At 44.9% G+C, this 22,727-nt stretch overlaps 1 protein-coding gene, 1 long non-coding RNA gene and 1 pseudogene across 2 annotated transcripts in view; 2 read left to right on the forward strand and 1 right to left on the reverse strand.

Moving 5' to 3' along the window:
* The window catches only part of LOC139027965 (uncharacterized), a 140,291-nt gene that overhangs the window by 59,685 nt on the left and 57,879 nt on the right, over positions 1 to 22,727 (reverse strand). The gene's annotated exons all lie outside the window — the stretch shown is intronic.
* Positions 11,100 to 17,707, forward strand: LOC111974171 (plasticin-like). The gene is made up of 9 exons (XM_024001847.2): positions 11,100 to 11,812; positions 14,243 to 14,303; positions 15,118 to 15,213; positions 15,356 to 15,520; positions 15,622 to 15,747; positions 16,004 to 16,224; positions 16,315 to 16,364; positions 16,561 to 16,634; positions 16,793 to 17,707. Exons 1-9 carry the CDS (start codon positions 11,247 to 11,249, stop codon positions 16,889 to 16,891), a joined length of 1,458 nt encoding a protein of 485 aa, XP_023857615.2. The 5' UTR covers positions 11,100 to 11,246; the 3' UTR covers positions 16,892 to 17,707.
* Positions 17,505 to 22,727, forward strand: part of LOC139028802 (plasticin-like) — a 7,493-nt pseudogene continuing 2,270 nt past the window's right edge.

The raw sequence follows: 22,727 nt of genomic DNA on the forward strand, positions 1-22,727 counted from the left end.
TGTGTATGTCATCGATAATTGTGCGCTTAGGCTGTATATACACTGCTCAAAAAATAAAGGGAACACTTAAATAACACAATGTAACTCCAAGTCAATCACACTTCTGTGAAATCAAACTGTCCACTTAGGAAGCAACACTGATTGACAATAAATTTCACATGCTGTTGTGCAAATGGAATAGACAACAGGTGGAAATTATAGGCAATTAGCAAGACACCCCCAATAAAGGAGTGGTTCTGCAGGTGGTGACCACAGACCACTTCTCAGTTCCTATGCTTCTGGCTGATGTTTTGGTCACTTTTGAATGCTGGCGGTGCTTTCACTCTAGTGGTAGCATGAGATGGAGTCTACAACCACACAAGTGGCTCAGGTAGTGCAGCTCATCCAGGATGGCACATCAATGCGAGCTGTGGCAAGAAGGTTTGCTGTGTCTGTCAGCGTAGTGTCCAGAGCATGGAGGCGCTACCAGGAGACAGGCCAGTACATCAGGAGATGTGGAGGAGGCCGTAGAGGTCAACAACCCAGCAGCAGGACCGCTACCTCCGCCTTTGTGCAAGGAGAGCAGGAGGAGCACTGCAGAGCCCTGCAAAATGACCTCCAGCAGGCCACAAATGTGCATGTGTCTGCTCAAACGGTCAGAAACAGACTCCATGAGGGTGTATGAGGGCCCGACGTCCACAGGTGGGGGTTGTGGCTTACAGCCCAACACCGTGCAGGACGTTTGGCATTTGCCAGAGAACACCAAGATTGGCAAATTCGCCACTGGCGCCCTGTGCTCTTCACAGATGAAAGCAGGTTCACACTGAGCACTTGACAGACGTGACAGAGTCTGGAGACGCCGTGGAGAACGTTTTGCTGCCTGCAACATCCTCCAGCATGACCGGTTTGGTGGTGGGTCAGTCATGGTGTGGGGTGGCATTTCTTTGGGGGGCCGCACAGCCCTCCATGTGCTGCCAGAGGTAGCCTGACTGCCATTAGGTACCGGATGAGATCCTCAGACCCCTTGTGAGACCTATGCTGGTGCGGTTGGCCCTGGGTTCCTCCTAATGCAAGACAATGCTAGACCTCATGTGGCTGGAGTGTGTCAGCAGTTCCTGCAAGAGGAAGGCATTGATGCTATGCTATTCCCAGACCTGAATCCAATTGAGCACATCTGGGACATCATGTCTCGCTCCATCCACCAACGCCACGTTGCACCACAGACTGTCCAGGAGTTGGCGGATGCTTTAGTCCAGGTCTGGGAGGAGATCCCTCAGGAGACCATCCGCCACCTCATCAGGAGCATGCCCAAGCATTGTAGGGAGGTCATACAGGCACGTGGAGGCCACACACACTACTGAGCCTCATTTTGACTTGTTTTAAGGACATTACATCAAAGTTGGATCCGCCTGCAGTGTGGTTTTCCACTTTAATTTTGAGTGTGACTCCAAATCCAGACCTCCATGGGTTGATAAATTTGATTTCCATTGATCATTTTTGTGTGATTTTGTGGTCAGCACATTCAACTATGTAAAGAAAAAAGTATTTAATAAGAATATTTCATTCATTCAGATCTAGGATGTGTTATTTTACTGTTCACTTAATTTTTTTGAGCAGTGTATACAGTGGGGAGAACAAGTATTTGATACACTGCCGATTTTGCAGGTTTTCCTACTTACAAAGCATGTAGAGGTCTGTAATTTTTATCATAGGTACACTTCAACTGTGAGCGAACAGAATCTAAACAAAAATCCAGAAAATCACATTGTATAATTTTTAAGTAATTAATTAGCATTTTATTGCATGACATAAGTATTTGATCACCTACCAACCAGTAAGAATTCCGGCTCTCACAGACCTGTTAGTTTTTCTTTTAGAAGCCTCCTGTTCTCCACTCATTACCTGTATTAACTGCACCTGTTTGAACTCGTTACCTGTATAAAGACACCTGTCCACACACTCAATCAAACAGACTCCAACCTCTCCACAATGGCCAAGACCAGAGAGCTGTGTAAGGACATCAGGGATAAAATTGTAGACCTGCACAAGGCTGGGATGGGCTACAGGACAATAGGCAAGCAGCTTGGTGAGAAGGAAACAACTGTTGGCGCAATTATTAGAAAATGGAAGAAGTTCAAGATGACGGTCAATCACCCTCGGTCTGGGGCTCCATGGAAGATTTCACCACGTGGGGCATAAATGATCATGAGGAAGGTGAGGGATCAGCCCAGAACTACACGGCAGGACCTGGTCAATGACCTGAAGAGAGCTGGGACCACAGTCTCAAAGAAAACCATTAGTAACACACTACGCCGTCATGGATTAAAATCCTGCAGCGCACGCAAGGTCCCCTGCTCAAGCCAGCGCATGACCAGGCCCGTCTGAAGTTTGCCAAATGACATCTGGATGATCCAGAGGAGGAATGGGAGAAGGTCATGTGGTCTGATGAGACAAAAATAGAGCTTTTTGGTCTAAACTCCACTCGCCGTGTTTGGAGGAAGAAGAAGGATGAGTAAAACCCCAAAGAACACCATCCCAACCGTGAAGCATGGAGGTGGAAACATCATTCTTTGGGGATGCTTTTCTGCAAAGGGGACAGGACGACTGCACCGTATTGAGGGGAGGATGGATGGGGCCATGTATCGCGAGATCTTGGCCAACAACCTCCTTCCCTCAGTAAGAGCATTGAAGATGGGTCGTGGCTGGTTCTTCCAGCATGGCAACGACCCGAAACACACAGCCAGGGCAACTAAGGAGTGGCTCCGTAAGAAGCATCTCAAGGTCCTGGAGTGGCCTAGCCAGTCTCCAGACCTGAACCCAATAGAAAATCTTTGGAGGGAGCTGAAAGTCCGTGTTGCCCAGCGACAGCCCCGAAACCTGAAGGATCTGGAGAAGGTCTGTATGGAGGAGTGGGCCAAAATCCTGCTGCAGTGTGTGCAAACCTGGTCAAGAACTACAGGAAACGTATGATCTCTGTAATTGGCACACAAAGGTTTCTGTACCAAATATTAAGTTCTGCTTTTCTGATGTATCAAATACTTATGTCATGCAATAAAATGCAAATGAATTACTTAAAAATCATACAATGTGATTTTCTGCATTTTTGTTTTAGATTCCGTCTCTCACAGTTGAAGTGTACCTATGATAAAAATTACAGACCTCTACATGCTTCGTARGTAGGAAAACCTGCAAAATCGTCAGTGTATCAAATACTTGTTCTCCTCACTGTATATATTAGCTACCTTTCCTCAGTAATTTGATGTCAGTAAGGGGCACTTTGCTATAGCCTTTTGGATGGTATCCACATACCCTTCAATTACAAATAGTCGTCCTCGGAATTACTGTTAGCGGTGTTAATATTAAAGACCTCTGACCTGTACTTCAGAGCTATAAAAGAGCATCTTATTACATTCATACCGGTGTCATCAACTCCCTGTGTGAGTGACGTGAACATGTTCAAAACAAGCTACAACAGCATTTCCTATTCTCTTCCTTTACAGGCAATTGACTGCTGAGGTGAAATGAAGTAGGCCTGAACTTTGAATATAAGGTCTTCGGTGGAGAGTAAAGGTTGCAGTGTCTACTGTATGCAAAATTATTTTGGAAACCTCTTGAGGTTTGGAATATTTGAATTGTCTTTTGTGGAAGTGGTCTGGGTCTGATTAAATAATCCTCTAAGTATCATGCATTGAAATGAGGTATGGGCTGATATTTTCCTGGCCTTTGTTTGGCTCGGCTATAATGCCAGAGATGAGAACAGAGTGTACACCTACCCCCAAAACAACTTCCTGCGGCTATGCGTCCAAAGTCTGAGACCACATTCTTTTAACATTCCAGACAGCAGCTCCATTATGTACAAATATTGAGTAATCTGTGTATGACAAAATAATAGAATACAATGGCGTCTCCCTAGCATGGCATTTTCTTATGAATGGTTTACGGTACTGTTATAACACAATTACTTTATGAATTATACTTTTATTTATATTTTTTGTTCTTACTTGCAGATCATTAACTTAGAGCTTGACTGTTGAGGCTAGATAAGCAGGAGGAGAATGATAACATACAGAGCATGTTGCCTCATGCCAAATCAAATCAAATCAAATGGTATTGGTCACATACACATGGTTAGCAGATGTTATGGCGAGTGTAGCGAAATGCTTGTGCTTTTAGTTCCGACTGCAGCAATATCAACAAGTAATCTAACAATTCCACAACAGCTACCTAATACACACAAATCTAAGTAAAGGGATGGAATAAGAATATGTACATATAAATATATGGATGAGCAATGACCGAGTGGCATAGGCAAGATGCAATAGATGGTATAAAATACAGTATATACATATGGGATGAGTAATGCAAGATATGTAAACATCATTATTAAAGTGGCATTAATAAAGTGACTAGTGTTCCATTTATTAAAGTGGCCAATGATTTGAGTCTGTATGTCAGCAGCAGCCTCTCTGTGTTAGTGATAGCTGTTTAACAGTCTGATGGCCTTGAGATAGAAGCTATTTTTCAGTCCTCGGTCCCAGCTTTGATGCACCTATACTGACCTCGCCTTCTGGATGGTAGCGGGGTGAACAGTCAGTGGCTCAGGTGGTTGTTGTCCTTGATCTTTTTGGCCTTCTTGTGACATCAGGTGCTGTTGGTGTCCTGGAGGGCAGGTAGTTTGCCACCGGTGATGCGTTGTGCAGACCACACCACCATCTAGAGAGACGTGCGGTTGTGAGCGGTGCAGTTGCCGTACCATGCGGCGATACAGCCAGACAGGATGCTCTCAATTCTACATCTGTAAAAGTTTGTGAGGGTTTTTGCCAAATTTCTTCGGCCTTCTTCACCACACTGTCTGTGTGGGTAGACCATTTCAGTTTGTCCGTGATGTGTACGCAGAGGAACTTAAACCTTTCCACTTTCACCACTGCTGTCCCATCGATGTGGATGGGGGGTGCTCCCTCTGCTGTTTCCTGAAGTCCACGATCATCTCCTTTGTTTTGTTGACGTTGGGTCAGAGGTTGTTTTCCTGACACCACACTCAGAGTGCCCTCACCTCCTACCTATAGGCTGTCTCGTCGTTGTTGGTGATCAAGCCTCCTACTGTTGTGTCATCTGCAAACTTGATGATCGAGTTGGAGGCGTACATGGTCACGCAGTCATGGGTGAACAGGGAATACAGGAGGGGGCTGAGCATACACCCTTGTGGGGCCCCATTGTTGAGGATCAGCGAAATGGATATGTTGTCTCCTTCCTTCACCACCTGTGGGCGGCCCGTCAGGAAGTCCAGGACCCAATCGCACAGGTTGGGGTTGAGACCCAGGGCCTCAAACTTCATGATGAGCTTGGAGGGTATTTTGGTGTTGAATACTGAGCTGTAGTCAATGAACAGCATTCTTATATAGGTACAGTATTCCTCTTGTCCAGATGTGATGGCGATTGCATCATCTGTGGACCTATTGAGGCGGTAAGCAAATTGCAGTGGGTCTAGGTGACAGGTAAAGTGGAGGTGATATGATCCTTAACTAGTCTCTCAAAGCACTTCATGATGACAGAAGTGAGTGCTACGGGCCGATAGTCATTCAGTTCAGTTACCTTTGCCTTCTTGGGTACAAGAACAATGGTGGCCATCTTGAAGCACGTGGGGACAGCAGACTGGGAAAGGGAGAGATTGAATATGTCCATAAACATGCCAGCTGGTCTGCGCATGCTCTGAGGACGCGACTAGGGATGCCGTCTGGGCCGGCAGGCTTGCGAGGGTTAACACGTTTAAATGTCTTACTCACATCGGCCACGGAGAAGGCGAGCCCACAGTCCTTGGTAGCGGGCCGCATTGGTGGCACTGTATTATCCTCAAAGCGGGCAAAGAAGGTGTTTAGTTTGTATGGAACAAGATGTCGGTGTCCGTGACGTGGCTGTTTTTTTTTTGTAGTCCGTGATTGTCTGTAGACCCTGCCACATATGTCTCGTGTCTGAGCCATTGAATTGCAACTCCACTTTGTCCCTATACTGACATTTCGCTAGTATGATTGCCTTACAGAGGGAATAACTACACATATTCCCGGTCATCTTTCCATGGTTAAATGCGGTGGTTCACGCTTTCAGTTTTGTACGAATGCGGCCATCTATCCACGGTTTCTGGTTAGGGTAGGTTTTAATAGTCACAGTGGGTACAACATCTCCTATGCACTTCCTTATAAACTCACTCACCAAATCAGCGTATCAATCTATATTATTCTCTGAGGCTACCTGGAACATGTCCCAGTCCGCGTGATCAAAACAATCTTGAAGCAAGGATTCCGATTGGTCAGACCAGCATTGAATAGTCCTTGTCACGGGTACATCCTGTTTGAGTTTCTGCCTATATGAGGGGAGAAGCAAAATGGAGTAGATTTGCCAAACGAAGGGCCGGGCAGGGCCTTTTATGCATCGCGGAAGTTAGAGTAGCAGTGATCCAGTGTTTTGCCAGTCCGGGTATTACAATCAATATGCTGATAGAATTTCGGTAGCGTTTTTCTCAAATTTGCTTTGTTAAAATCGCCAGCTACAATAAATGCAGCCTAATGATATGTGGTTTCCAGTTTCCAGTTTGAAGTGCTTTGAAAGACTAGTCAAGGCTCATATCACCTAGACCCACTGCAATTTGCATACTGCCCCAATAGGTCCACAGACGATGCAATCACCATCACATCTGGACAAGAGGAATATCTATGTAAGAATGCTGTTCATTGACTACAGCTCAGTATTCAACACCAAAATACCCTCCAAGCTCCTCATTAAGTTTGAGGCCCTGGGTCTCAGCCCCGCACTGTGTGATTGGGTCCTGTACTTCCTGATGGGCCGCTCCTGTACTCAGCCCCCTCCTGTACTCCCTGTTCACCCATGACTGCGTGGCCATGCACGCCTCCAACTCGATCATCAAGTTTGCAGACGACACAACAGTAGTAGGCTTGATCACCAACAACGACGAGACAGCCTATAGGGAGGAGGTGAGGGCATTCGGAGTGTGGTGTCAGGAAAACAACCTCTGACTCAACGTCAACAAAACTAAGGAGATGATCGTGGACTTCAGGAAACAGCGGAGGGAGCACCCCCCTATCCACATCGATGGGACAGCAGTGGAGAAGGTGGAAAGTTTTAAGTTCCTCTGCATACACATCACGGACAAACTGAAATGGTCCACCCACACAGACAGTGTGGTGAAGAAGGCTGAAGAAATTTGGAACTTTGGATATACACAACTGTGACAATAATCGGCGAGAATTCTCTTGGGAGATAATATGGTCGGCATTTAATTGTGAGGAATTCTAGGTCAGGTGAATAAAAGGACTTGAGTTCCTGTATGTTTTTACAATTACACCATGAGTTGTTAATTATGAAACATAGACCTCCACCCTTCTTCTTCCCTGAGAGATGTTTATTCCAGTCGGCGCGACACATAAAGRATCCCGGTGGCTGTACCGACTCCAACAGCATGTCCCCAGAGAGCCATGTTTCCATGAAACAGATTATGTTACAATCCCTACTTTCTCTCTGGAAAGCAACACTTGCCCTAGTTTCGTCTCCCTTGTTGTCTAGAATCTGGACATTAGTGAATAATATACTCGGAAGCCATGGGTGGTGTGCGCGCCTCTGAAGTCTGACCAGAAGGCCGCTCCGTCTACCTCTTCTGCGGTGACATTGTGTTGGGTCAGCCTCTGGAATCAGTTGGAATGCCTTGGGTGGTTCGAACAAAGGATCCGCTTCGGGAAAGTCGTATTCCCGGTCGTAGTGCTGGTATGTTGACGTCGCTCTGATATCCTATAGTTCTTCCCGGCTGTAAGTAATAACACTTAAGATTTTCTGGGCTGACAATGTAAGAAATAATGCATAAAAACCAAAATACTGCAAAAGTTTCCTAAGGACTAGAAGCGAGGTGACCCTCTCTGTCGGCACGATGTGTTTCATGCACATTTCACACGGTCATTACCTACCTGGTCTGACCTGTGTAGTCAGTGCTGATAGATGGTTAACTGCAGCTTTAGCCAAGTGAAAAATGAAGCATGTCATGGTTGCTTTAATTACGAGCTGCTAGACTCACTCATGTCTTTGAAATGGATGCTGCTTGGTATGTCTGCTGGGAGGAAGCACTAATACAGGAAATATGATATCTGTACATCAGAAGGTGATTGTGTCCTAGATTTTACAGTGAGATAAGATAGATTTGAGGTGTGTGTGTGTGTGTGTGTGTGTGTGTGTGTGTGTGTGTGTGTGTGTGTGTGTGTGTGTTGTGTGTGTGTGTGTGTGTGTGTGTGTGTGTGTGTGTGTGTGTGTTGTGTGTGTGTGTGTGTGTGTGTGAAGGGAGGGGATAGAGACTCAGGTCATGGGAAACCTGATCAGTTGCCATTTGAGAATATTGGTCTTTATTGGGAAAAAAGGAACAGTGAAAAATTGCAGTGTGTAATCTTCCATTAAGGAAAGACAGAAGCAGGGAGAAAGAGAGAGGGAGCGAAAGACTAGGTTCTTTACTATAAGGCAGGTTGATTAGATCATGGTGCAAGGCCCATCACACAGGAAATGAATTACCAAGAAAGCCAGACACGGGTAGCAGCTGGCCAAGTGCTGTACTGCTGCACTCATGCAGCCATACATAGAGAGAGAGAGAGAGAGACTTTGATGGATGAAATGTTTTAAAGAGATTGTTGAATAATTGGGAGCAAAAATGTAGTTGTGTCTTTGGATCTCAAAATGAATGGAAGAGGAATGGGAGGGAGCAAATCACAGAGCAGGAGGGAGAAGGAGAGGGGGAGGGAGAGAGATACCTGGAGGTAGGGATGTACTGTAAAGAGAGGGAAAACCTCCCACAGTAGACAAGGTGCATGCTCTGCATTGCTTCAACATTAAAATGGATTGGTAGAATGTCTTTCGCTTGCCCACCTATGGACTAAAGGAGCCTAACCTTACTTCTTATAGACCAGGACCTTACATCTTCTGTTTAGAGGCGAATTGGCTCTGGCAGTCAAAACAGCCAAATACTCCATCTAAAGGTGAATCGACTCTCAATTGCGGTACGGTTCTAGAAACATAAAGCCTTCTACTTTCACATCACATGAAAATAATTTCACAAATGAAAAATATACCCTTTTAACCGTTTTTAACACAGTTGCACCTGACAGTATTTTTCAGTACACCATTTGTGGCGTCCGTGTTCAGAGACGCAAATCGCTAATTAGTACATGCACACTAACCCACACAACCCAACATACAGAGCTGGCAACTAATTTGCCACTGCAATAGAATGCATTTAGGCTTCCTGGAACTTCACAGTGTACTTTTTGACATGTTGCTTTGAGGCTATGCACTGCAGTACAATAACACTGAACAACAACTGAGCAATAGGCACTGTAGTATACCATTTTCAATAGAGTAAGAAGTTATTATTTCACTCATTATCAACATATTATGCTTCTGTATATTTTGAATATGACTCAATTGTTTGGAATGTCAATTTTGACTTATTTTCTTAGATTCCTTGTCATTAGTGGGGGGTGGTTTTTGCTAATGACACCTTATCGGACAGCTAGCATTCCTCCTAGTCACTTTCCAAATTCTTTGTCACCAGACCACTAATTCTCTGTCCTGCAGCAGCACACCTTGGACTCATGAGGAACACATGAAGAAGTCTATCGCCTTGGAAACCTGCTGCTTCTCCCTCAGATTCTCAAGGCTTACTCAGTCCAGAGCCTACCCATGTACTGCAAAGTAAGCATTATGTATTTCATTAATTTTGTTACAATAAAAGTTAGACTGGTCAACCAATATACATTTTTTCTAAAACCCTTTGTCTCAGTTTGAACAAAATACCTGTCACGACTTCCGCCGAAGTTGGTCCCTCTCCTTGTTCGGGCGGCATTCGAAGTCACCAACCTTCTAGTCATCGCTGATCCACTTTTCATTTTCCATTGGTTTTGTCTTGTCTTCCATCACACCTGGTTCCTATTCCATCAATTCCATGTTGTGTATTTAACCCTCTGTTCCCCCTCATGTCCTTGTTGGTACTTGTTTCTTGTAGTGCTTATGCACGGTATGCTGGTATTTACCGGGTATTGTTTGACCCATTTATTGTATTGTTCTGTTGACGGTGGTTTATGGATATTAAACAAAACCGTTGTAAATCAGTTTTCGCTCTACTGCGCCTGACTTCTCTGCCGCCAGTACGCACCTCACTACAATACCCACAAAAAGATGAAAATACTACATTTACATTGTCATTGTGTCTGAGCTCAGAGGACATGACCGGATTTGAAATATAAGAACAATAAAGTGTTGTTCTGAAATCTGCTGAGCTGTTGAGTAGATCTCACCCCTCAGGATTCAAACAGAGATCACTCTAAACCAGTCGGTCATGCAGGATTAAATTGCACAGTCATAGCCCTTGCCTGCCAGAATATCAATATAGTATTCCATTACCGTGGAAATAAAGGGAAGAGAGAGAAATAGGAAATAAATTCAGCTCTGCAGTCTTAACCAAATGAGCTTTGTGATATAAGAACCTGATTAATAAAACAAATGTCTGTTTCTGGATTTATTTGGACAAAGTACTTTGTTGAACAACTTTCCAATGTCTTACATAATTGATGCTGATGATATCACTTATGCACATCTACTGTACCATTACAGATAAATGAAGGATATTAACAGTGAAAGAGAAGACAGATGATAGAGTGACAAGGAGTGGGACAAAGCAACAGGAGGAGATGATTTGAAAAAAGGAAGAAGCAGGGAGCAGACACAGCATCCTACAAAGGATATATCAGCTGTCAAGGTGAGGAGGGGGAGGTGGGCTTGGCGATGGGGACATCTTTAGAGATAAAGGCATTAACGTGGGAAACAGTTTGGCCTCCTGCTATGGACAAAAGGGAGGGGCAGATGGAAGAGAGAGAGAGAGAAAATATAGGGGGAAGAGGGCCTGCTACTGTGGGCCAGGGAGTGGCCTGTATGTTGAGGAGTGATGGATAGAGGAAGGAGGCAGGGGCTCTGGAGACTAGGAGGGAGGGAAGTAGGGTGTGGCTGAGGAGGGGGTGTTTGCAGGGAGGCAGCGGGGGATGGGGGTAAGGCAGATGGGATGTCCAGCTCGTGTGTATAAAAGCCACAGCACTCCTCAGTCGGACATCCTGTTGCTTCACTCCCTGCTCCCAGGCACCTTCGGCTCCACCAGACAGAGACAGTAAGGAGAGATAGATAGTTCGAAATAGATAGTTAGCAAAATTACAGGCCACCAAATATCAACCATGAGCCACCCTTCAATGAACCACCCTTCAGGACGCGCCTCCACCTCCTACCGTCGCACATTCGGGGGCCCCAACCCCATCTCGATGTCCTCCTATTCGCCTTCATACTCCCGCATGCCAATGTCCAGCGGGCACTACATGCGCTCTATATCGCCCGTGGTGCCCTCTCGCTCCTCCAACTACCACCACCAGCAGCGCCAGCGCTCCAGCACCCAGCCGCCCCGTCTCACCTACGAAAAGGTGGACTTCCAGCTGGCCGACGCAGTCAATGCCGAGTTCCTGGCCACCCGCAGCAATGAGAAGGTGGAGCTGCAGGACCTCAACGACCGCTTTGCCAGCTTCATCGACAAGGTGCACTACCTGGAGCAGCAGAACAGCGGGTTGCAGCAGGAGCTGAGCCAGTTTAAGGGTCAGCAGCAGGAGGGACAGCCCAACCGGGCCACCGAGCTCTTCCAGGAGGAGCTGAGGGAGCTGAGGCGCCAGCTGGACCACGTGGGAAAGGAGAGGGACCAGTACCAGGTGGAGAGGGACAACCTGGCCGAAGACATGAACCTTATCAAACAGAGGTGGGTGACAAGGAGGAGAGAGTGGGAGGGAGGGGTGGGGTATGAAGGATGTTTGGGGAGTGAGGGTTAAGGTAAGGGAGGGTTGTAGGATGCTTGGGTAGTGCATGGGTGCATGGGTGACGTACCGTAGAAAGATTTTGTGAGCAAGAAGTAGGGGGGGGGGGGCGGTTGTTTGGGAAGTTCATGAGTGATGTAGAGAGATTTTGGGAGGTAGTGGTGTTTGAAAAGGGGGGTGTAACGATTGAGAGTGTATTTCAGGAAGTTGGCAGACTAGCAGTTTTTTAGACTCTGATGTTGATAGATACGTTCTGGGCAGAGCCTGTCGGGGAGGGGACAGGGTGTGTGACTGTGTACAGTCTGTGACTTTCACACCACCACCACCCTCCTATCACCCCCCCCCCCCCCCCTAATCTTTAAACATACCCTTACACCACAATATATATAGGCTGTATTTTAAACACTGATACAGGACCGGGGGTCTTTCGGCTCCAACCAAAAACTCCATACCAGCAGTGGTGGGCTGGCTGGGGTGTGGCACTTTGGAAGGATGAACACAAAAGCACCGCAGCATACTACCGCACTCTGTGCTTTACTGCAGTGTGTGTGTGTGGGCGCAAACACGCTAAATGTCATGGCATTGGACAGGAAGGATCCAACATAAAACAAGATGAAGTGCTTCAGCATATCATAACCAAGCAATTAATGGGACACCAAGGAAAACAAGGCACTACAGTATTAGAGCATTTCTACTTGACCATTTATACAATATTTACAAACTTTCAATGGACATCTCAGCAACTGTTGAGGCAGATTATTTAATAAAATATGTTTTATTAAATCAAACAAATGCCATTAAACGGAAGATGAAACTTCCTGCATTCATGGAATGTAAATATAGACAATAACACATTTAATTTTAAATTACACTGCAGTTCCATCAGCCCTTTCAAACCGAACCACAATATTTTTCTTTTAAACTCAAACTTGAGAAGAACCAGACAACCAGTTATGGGAAACAGTATTTTTCCCCATTTGAGTTACAATTTCTGTAGACACCCACTAACTACATGTAAACGCACAAACACTCCCCATGTCCCTTCCCTGCCTCAGAGAGGGGGAGAGAGATGACAGAAGAGGAGGATGGATAGACTGCACACTATGGAGCCAGGAAAGATGTAGGGAGGGGGATGAGAGAGGGAAGAGGCAGTAGAGGAGGAAGAGGGGGAGTTGTAGGTGGGGAGAAAAATAGCATCTGGAAAAATCAATGTGACTCAATGAGAGTGGCTCCATTAGGGGATGTTCAGTGTCCCCCTGTGATGATGGGACGGTGCCTGGGACCCCATTAGGAAAAAGGACCCCTGCGACATGGCATGAATTAAAGATGAGGTGAGGCAGCAAGCCCCACACATGCAGTAACCCTCCCCCACACACGCCAAGCAATCAAGTGACTGACCACAGGGACAGCCAATCCCCAGCGAGCCTGCTGTGATTCCATGTTAGATAGAGAGTGGATATGGTGTGCACTGAATGATATCATTGGACTTATGATATCATTTTTGATGACTCATCACAACAGTGGAAGAGACACTCTGTGTTCTATGACCCTGTCCTATGATGACTAATACAAAAGCAAAAGATTTATCAAACTGGGTTAAAAAACTAGGTTAAAAAACCTATTCGAATATCAATTCAACCAGGCGTTTATATTTTTACGCTTTAAATTTGCTTATAAAACGTTAAGTATATTTGACATTTAGGAAAGGGAAGGCTTAGTCAGACCTGTCAGACCTACTATTAGGCTTACGTAGTATAGACTTTGGTGGCAGAATGCCCAGAGCTGTCAGGCTTAAGACAGGGTGTGTCCAGATGACCTCCAAGAAGTGGTAATTAGCCAAATTTGTTTGATGTAGCAGCTGCTGACCCCATTCGATACGCTCCCAAATCCTTTTACAGGACAGTGAATTACCAAATTGATCCAGAGGCTTTTTGCCAGCTGATGCTTCTTTCTGAGGAGGAGACCTATGACACCCAGCCAGACATACTAGGTCTGCATCCCAAATGGCACCCTATTCCCTATAAAGTGCACAACTTTTGACCAGAGCCCTATGTAGGGAATAGCTTACGATTTGGGACAAACCCTCAGATAGCACTTATGCAATTAGCACTGTGTTCCATCCTGTCCCAAGGCTTCAGCTTCCTTTGTCCAGAGCTGGACGAAACCTAGACTATAACCCAAGTATTGTGAACGATATCAAATTAGTTCTGAAGTGCCATAAAGAGTTACATAGGGAATTTCCATTCATTTATGTATTCTAAGGTGGAGATCTGAGGTTCCATAAATAGATAATATGAATCTACAACATGAATTTCCATAGGCCTATGCATGATTGTAATAAATATTTTCTCCTTGTATGTATTTTCTTCTTACAGACTGGATGAGGAGAATCAGAAGAGATCTGAGGCTGAGAGCAACCTGCTTGTCTTCCGCAAGGTAAACACACCCTAGACTCAAACCATCACAATGTACACCAAATCAATATATTGGGCAGCGAGTCAATAGTTGACGGTAAAAGTCTGATTGAAATACTCAGCCTGGATAATCACATTTGGCTCGCCGGTTGTGATGTCAGAGCCCAACCCAAAGCTTCCCTTTCCTCATAGCCCTGCATAACAGTGACATCTTCTGTTTGGCTGAGATAGAGCTGATTATTATGATTACATTACAACTCTGAGAATCGTGAAATCATGGGTTTTCACTACAGATGTAGGATCTTAATTTAAGCCAGCTTGCTACAGCAGGAAAATAATCCTGCAGAAACAGGAAATGTGAATTATTATGTGAATTCTAATTAATGGACATTTTTGTAGGGTTTTTTTCAAGTCTAAAATTTAAAAGTGGAAATTTCAAACTTCAGAAGCCTTTTAAATCTCAAATACACTACAAGTTTTAAATGTCCTGCATTGCAGGCAAGTTCCCCTGCAACAGGGTGATCAAATTAAGATCCTACATCTGTAGGAACCAAATGGAAACAAACAGACCGAAACGGCGAGGGACTAATCTGAACTACTCTAATAAGAAATGCTTGTTTTCATTCAAAAAAAAGGTACGGTTTTAACAGTGTGCGCTAATGAACACAAACTAAGATACGTATGACAAAACACAATATTGATGGCATTGCATTGTTGATATAATACTGTATGCATCCCACTCACTGTTAGAGTTATCTGATCAAGCCAATAAGATTTGTTTAACCTGTTTGGGGGTTGATGAAATACTTACTAATAACAGTTTGATCTGAAACCAGGATGTGGATGATGCCACTCTGTCTCGCCTGGAGCTGGAGAGGAAGATCGAGTCTCTGATGGATGAGATTGAGTTCCTCAAGAAGCTACATGATGAGGTAGATGCAGCCGCTGAGATGATCAACCACAAATCATGGCCTTCATGATGATCCATGCATCATCATATCTTTTTGGATTCAACCTGCTATTTAGAGGCCTTTAAAAAAAAGTAACCTCTCACTTGCTCTGCGGTCTTCTCAGGAGATCCAGGAGGTGCAGGTGAGTTTCCAGACCCAGCAGATGAAGATGGAGGTGGAACAGACTGCCAGGCCTGACCTGGCTGCTGCCCTCAAGGACATCAGGGCCCAGTACGAGAACATCGCCTCCAAGAACATGTATGAGTCTGAGGAGTGGTACAAGTCCAAGGTGAGGGGGGAACAATACACAGACACACACACACACTCATGCATGCACACACGCAGAGTAACACCTGTCCTTATTTGTGTGTTCTTTCTGTGCTACCGAAGTTTGCTGACCTGACGGACTCTGCCAAACGTAACACTGATGCTCTGAGGCAGGCCAAGCAGGAGCAAAATGAGCACAGGAGGCAGATGCAGTCCCTCAACTGTGAGATCGATGCACTGAAGAGCACGGTGAGGCCTCACAGAACCTTCCTATTTATCTGTAATCACCCCCAGTTTACACTGGCTGAGTGAGGAACTAGAGTACATTGATCTCAGGCTTAGCCCAAAATGGCTGCCAGCCATGAATCACCCAAGTGGGTCATGCATGTAAGTAGAGGATGATGCGAGTGAGAAAAATCACTCATAATTTCCTCCCCCAAAAATCTCCCACAGAATCTTCCCAAAACAATTGTCCTCATATGTACAGTATGTGTGTATTTTTCAGAACGAGGCTCTGCTGAGGCAGATGCGTGAGATGGAAGGCCAGTTTGGCATGGAGGCCAATAACTACCAGGACAACGTGGGTCGCCTGGAGGAGGAGATACACCACCTAAAGGACGAGATGGCCCGCCACCTGAGGGAGTACCAGGACCTGCTCAATGTCAAGATGGCCCTGGACATAGAGATCGCCACTTACCGCAAGCTGCTGGAGGGAGAGGAGAGCAGGTGAGGAGGATAAGGGTTAGGACATCCTTACTTGTGTTTGATTATGAACATGTTGCTGAGATAACATCCTATTGCTTAATTTCTCTTTAGGATTATTGTTCCCATGCATCCCTCCCAGTACGGCCGTAGTGGTGATAGGGGTGAGATACATCATATTGCCAATAATACTAGTATTTTTTTCTCTCTCTTCTACTATTACTTTATTTCCTTCTCCAAGCAAATACACAGATACTTGTCAGTATCATCTTTAGATTTAACATGTTCATAATTTATTAAATTGATATAAATGATCATGCACTGTATCAATGTTACTAAATCGGACTTATCCCCTCATAGCCTATGACCACACCCCAGACACCCCTAAAAGGAAGCCTGTGGTGATTAAGACAGTGGAGACTCGTGATGGAGAGGTAAACATTCTAAACATTTCCTGGTATCAAGAAAATGTGTTCCATACTTTCCATATCTCCATGATGATATTTACTATACCGTGTAATTTCACTATACATCACTTGCTGTAAGTGATGTAATTTGACTGAGGTCTGTTTCGCTTCTTCTATTCCTCCAGGTGGTGAAGGAGTCAAAGACGGAGAAGGAGAGGAGCGAGATGGATGGCAGCCATGGCAGGAATGACAGGGACCATGATAGAAATGGCAGGGATGACTAGAATAGTTAGGTACCAATCGCCTGTTCCACATTTAGATGTAACAATACAACACAAAAGATGGAAACAAGAAAAGCAAGAAGTAAAATAAATAGTTTAAAGCTCCTTAATTGCTTCTCACCTTTCACCCTTTAACAGATATTTTCTGTTGAGCAGAGTGCCTGTAGTAGATATTTGTGCAATGTTAAAACTTTAAGAAATCTCTTAGATAGCAAACTTAGTCACAGGATGTGACCGTGGGGTTACTTTTAATAACCGATCATTCCTCATTGAAGAAAAAAGACAAAGAGAGCCTTACATGAGCATACACAGACACGATAGTGCTATCAAGCAGTGAATGAACGCAAACTTGAGTAGCTCCTGCTGCAAATCAAACATTTTTATTGATACATCACTTGAGGCCTTAATTTACATTGAAATCCCTTACATAACATGTTTTGTAGCTGAACTTATCGTTCACCAAGGGGAAATAGAAAGTGGCATAACAAAGCAACAGGGTTTTAGTGACCCCTCCACAGAAAAAGTTTTTCTCTGACATTCTCTCCAGTAGAAGGACACAATCTGATGTAGCTTTGAGAGACAGTGGACATCAATAAGGAACCGTTTGAAAGGGAAAATGTCTCGGTATAGCGGGACCACCAATGGGATTGATGGTAGAATACTGCACTTGCTGCACCACATACTCTGCACATTGCACTCTGCTCAAAATACAAAACCCTGACAGGGAAATGTGCTATGCGAACATATGAGAATGTGTGTTTCTGACAGCTATAGAGAATTAAAAACAATACAAATGCAATTAAAGTCAAATGGAACAGAGCTATGGAGTTTGTCTTGTCATTCATGTGTATTCCTCTCATATTACTACCCATGGGCAGCTCCAAGGAGGGGCGAAACAGTGCTGAAGCCCCCTCTAGAATAGGCCCCCCCAATAAAGATTTTATTAGTACATCCACACGTCTTCACTGACATTTTCAACCTCTCCCTGACCCAGTCTGTAATACCTACATATTTCAAGCAGACCACCATAGTCTCTGTGCCCAAGAACACCAAGGTAACCTGTCTAAATGACTATCGACCCGTAGCACTCACGTCTGTAGCCATGAAGTGTTTTGAAATGCTGGTCATGGCTCACATCATCACCATCCTCGTAGACACCCTAGACCCACTCCAATACGTATACCGCCCCAATAGATCCACAGATGACACAATCTCTATTGCACTCCACACTGCCCTTTCCCAYCTGGACAAATGGAACACCTATTTGAGAATGTTGTTCCTTGACTATAACTCAGCATTCAACACCATAGTGCCCTTCAAATGCATCACTAAACTAAGAACCCTGGGACTTAACAGACTCACACATACACTGACACTTCAACACACACATACACTCACACAATACATAAACTCTCACACACACAAAACACACATGCACATGCATATTGTAGTCTCCTTCCACTGGCCGACGCAGTCATGCCGATCCTGGCCACCCGCAGCAATGAGAAGGTGGGCTGCGGACCTCAACGACCGCTTTTGCCAGCTCATCGACAAGGTCCCCACTACCTGGAGCTCAGGAAGAAACAGCGGTTGCAGCAGGAGCTGAGCCAGTTTAAGGGTCAGCAGCAGGAGGGACAGCCCCAACCGGGCCACGAGCCTCTTCCAGGAGGAGGCTGAGGATGCATGAGGCGCCAGCTGGACCACGTGGGAAAGGAGAGGGACAGTACAGGTGGGAGAGGGACAACCTGGCCGAAGACATGAACCTTATCAAAAGAGTGGGTAAAGGAGGGAGAGAGTGGGAGGGGGGTGGGTAAGAAGGATGTTTGGGAAGTGAGGGTTAAGTAGGAGGGTTGTAGGATGCTTGGGTAGTGCATGGGTGCAGGGGTGACGTACCGTAGAAAGATTTGTGAGCAAGAAGTAGGCGGGGGCGGGCGGCAGGTTGTTTGGGAAGTTCATGAGTGATTGTTAGAGAGATTTTGGGAGGTAGTGGTGTTGAAAAGGGCGGGTGTAACGATGAGAGGGGTGTATTTCAGAAGTTTGGCAGACTAGCAGTTTTTTAGCTCTGATGTTGATAGATACGTTTTTCTGGGCAGAGCCTGTCGGGGAGGGGACAGGGTGTGTGACTGTGTACAGGTTCTGTGACGTTTCACAACCACCACACCCTCCTTATCACCCCCCCCCCCCCCCCCCTAATCTTTAAAAACTACCCTTACACCACAATATATTATAGGCTGATTTTTAACACACGATACAGACCCGGGGGTCTTTCGCTCCAACAAAAAACTCAACCAGCAAGTGGTTGGCTGGCTGGCGGTGTGGCACTTTGGAAGATGAACACAAAGATGCACGCAGCATTACTACCGCACTCTGTGCTTTTCTGCAGTGTGGTGTGGTGTTGGGCGCAAACACGCTAAATGTCATGGCATTTGGACAGGAATGGATCCAACATAAAACAAGATGGAAGTGCTTCAGCATATCATAACCAAGCAATTAATTGGACACAAGGAAAACAGGCACTACAGTATTAAAGAGCATTTCGTACTTGACCATTTATACAATTATTTACCAAACTTTCAATGGGACATTCTCAGCAACTGTTGAGGCAGAAAAAATATTAATAAAATATGTTTTATTAAATCAAACAAATTGCAGTTTAAACGGAAGATGAAACTTCCTGCATTCATGGAATGTAAATATAGACAATAACACATTTAATTTTAAATTACACGCAGTTCATCAGCCCTTTCAAACCGAACCACAATATTTTTCCTTTAAACTCAAATTGAGAAGAAACCAGACACCGTTATGGGAAACAGTATTTTTCCCCATTTGAGTTACAAATTTCTGATAGACACCCACTAACTACATTGTAAACGCCACAAACATCCCCATTGTCCCTTTCCCTGGCCTCAGAGGAGGGGGAGAGAATGACAGAAGAGGAGGAGGATTAGACGGACACTATGAGCCAGGAAAGATGTAGGGAGGGGATGAGAGAGGAAAGAGCGTAGAGAGGAAGAGGGGAGTTGTAGCGTTGGGAGAAAATAGCATCTGGAAAAATCATGTGACTCAATGAGAGTGGCTCATTAGGGGATGTTTAGTGTCCCCCTGTGATGATGGGACGGTGCTGGGACCCCCATTAGGAAAAAGGACCCCTGGACATGGCATGAATTAAAGATGAGGTGAGGCAGGCAAGCCCCACACATTGCAGTAACCCTCCCGCCACACACGCCAAGCAATCAAGTGACTGACCACAGGGACAGGCAATCCCCAGCGAGCCTGCTGTGAGTTCATGTGTAGATAGAGAGTGGATATGGTGTGGTACTGAATGATTCATTGGACTTATGATATCATTTTGATGACTCATGACAACAGGGAAGAGGACACTCGTGTTCTATGACCCTGTCTTTATGGATGACTAATAGCAAAAGCAAAAAGATTTATCAAACTGGGTTAAAAACGTAGTCTAAAAAACCTATTCGAATATCAATTCAACAGGCGTTATATTTTTTAACGCTTTAAATTTGCTGTATTGAAACGTTAAGTATATTTGGACATTTGGAAGAGGAAGCTAGTCAGACCTGTCAGACCTATATTAGGCTTACGCTAGTATAGATTTGGTGGCAGAATATGGCCAGAGTCTGTCAGGCTTAAACAGGGATTGTGTCCAGATGACCTCCAAGAAGTTGGTAAGTTAGCCAAAATGTTGTTTGGATTGTACAAGCTGCTGACCCCATTTCGATACGCTCCCAAATCCTGTTTACAGGACAGTGAATTACCAATTGATCCAGAGGCTTTTTGCCAGCTGGATGCTTCTTTTTCTGGGAGGAGGAGACCTAGGACACCCAGCCAGAGCATACTAGGTCTGCATCCAAAGCACCCTATTCCCTATAAGTGCACAACTTTTGGACCAGAGGTCCCTATGTAGGGAATAGCTTACGATTTTGGGACAAACCCTCAGATAGCACTTATGCAATTAGCACTGTGTTCCATCCTGTCCCAAGGCTTCAGCTTCCTTGTCCAGAGCTGGACGGAAGACCTAACTTATAACCAAAGTTATTGTGAACGATATTCAAATTAGTTCTGAAGTTGCCATAAGAGTTACTAGGAATTTCCATTCCATTTATGTATTTCTAAGGTGGAGATCTGAGTTCCATAAATAGTATATTTGAATCTACAACATGAATTTCCATAGGCTATTGCATGATTGCTAATAAATATTTCTCCTTGTATTTGTATTTTCTTCTTACAGACTGGGAGAGGAGAATTCAGAAGAGATCTGAGGCTGAGAGCACCTGCTTGTCGTTCCCGCATAGTAAAACGACACCCTAGACTCAAACCATCACAATGTCACACCAGATCATATATTGGCAGACGAGGTCAATAGTTGACGGTAAAAGTCTGGATTTGACAATACTCAGCCTGGATAATCACATTTGGCTCGCCGGTTGTGATGTCCACCCAAAAGCTTCCCCTTTCCTCATAAGCCCTGCATAACCAGTGGACATCTTCTTGTTTGGTTGGATGAGGTCTGATTTATTATGATTACAATTTACTCCTGTGGAATCGTGAAATCATGGGTTTTCACTACAGATGTAGGATCTTGAATGTTAAGCCAGCTGTGCTACAGCAGGAAAAGTAATCCTGCAGAAACAGGAAATGTGAATTATTAATGTGAATTCTAATTAATGGAGCATTTTGTGTAGGGTTTTTTTCAAGTCTAAAATTAAAGTGGAAATTTCAAACTTCAGAAGCCTTTAAATCTTCAAATACACTACAAGTTTTAAATTGTCTGCATTGCAGGCAATTCCCCTGCAACAGCGGATCAAATTAAGTCCTACAATCATTGTAGGAACCAAATGGAAACAAACGACCGAAACGGCGAGGGACTAATCTGAACTACTCTAAAGAAATGCCTTGTTTTCAGTTAAAAAAAAGGTACGGTGTATACAGTGTGCGCTAATGAACACAAACTAAAGATACGTATGACAAACAACAATATTGCATGCGATTGCATTGTTGATAATACATACTGTATGCATCCCACTCACTGTTAAGTTATCTGATCAGCCAAAAGATTTGTTTAACCTGTTTGGGGTTGATGAATTCGTTACTAGAACACAGTTTGATCTGAAACCTGGATTGGATGGATGCCCACTCTGTCTCGCCTGGTGAGCTGGAGAGGAAGCATGTCTGAGTCTCTTGATGGGATGAGATGAGTTCCTCAAGAAGCTACTATGAGAGTAGATGCAGCGGCTGAGATGATCAACCACAGTCATGGCCTTCATGATGATCCATGCTTCATCATATCTTTTTTGGATTCAACCTGCTATTTAGAGGCCTAAAAAAAAGTAAATCTCACTTGCTCTGCGCGTGTTTCAGGAGATTCCAGGAGGGCAGTGAGTTCCAGACCCAGCAGATGAAGATGGAGGTGACCATACCGCAGGCCTGACCTGGACGCCGCCCTCAAGGACATCCGGCCGTACGAGAACATCGCCTCCAAACATTGATGAGTCTGAGGATGGGTACAAGTCCAAGGTGAGGGGGAACATGAACCACACACAAAATTGAACTTTACGCTAATTCACCCCCACAAAAACAAAACACACACCAATCTCACACACACACACACACACAACCACACACACGACACCCACAACACCCACGCGGACCAGGGAGAATCATGGAAGCAGGGGGTATAAGACAATATAGTTTTAATTATTTTAGCTCCATGCAACACACTCCCTCTCACCAAGCTGCCTTCCTGGGTTTTCGGGGGGCGTGAGCGAAGAGGGCGAGAGATGAACACACAACACACACACACACACAGCACACACACACA

This window comes from Salvelinus sp. IW2-2015, linkage group LG1, assembly GCF_002910315.2.
Source record: "Salvelinus sp. IW2-2015 linkage group LG1, ASM291031v2, whole genome shotgun sequence".
NCBI lineage: Eukaryota > Metazoa > Chordata > Actinopteri > Salmoniformes > Salmonidae > Salvelinus > Salvelinus sp. IW2-2015.

What these genes read in the sequence shown, in the direction of transcription:
- LOC111974171 (XM_024001847.2), top strand. Translation starts at nt 11,247, where the DNA reads ATGAGCCACCCTTCAATGAACCACCCTTCAGGACGCGCCTCCACCTCC. An exon ending in CTGGAGGGAGAGGAGAGCAG is followed by an intron (nt 16,225 to 16,314) that starts GTGAGGAGGATA and finishes ATTTCTCTTTAG; the next exon opens with GATTATTGTTCCCATGCATC. An exon ending in TGGAGACTCGTGATGGAGAG is followed by an intron (nt 16,635 to 16,792) that starts GTAAACATTCTA and finishes CTATTCCTCCAG; the next exon opens with GTGGTGAAGGAGTCAAAGAC.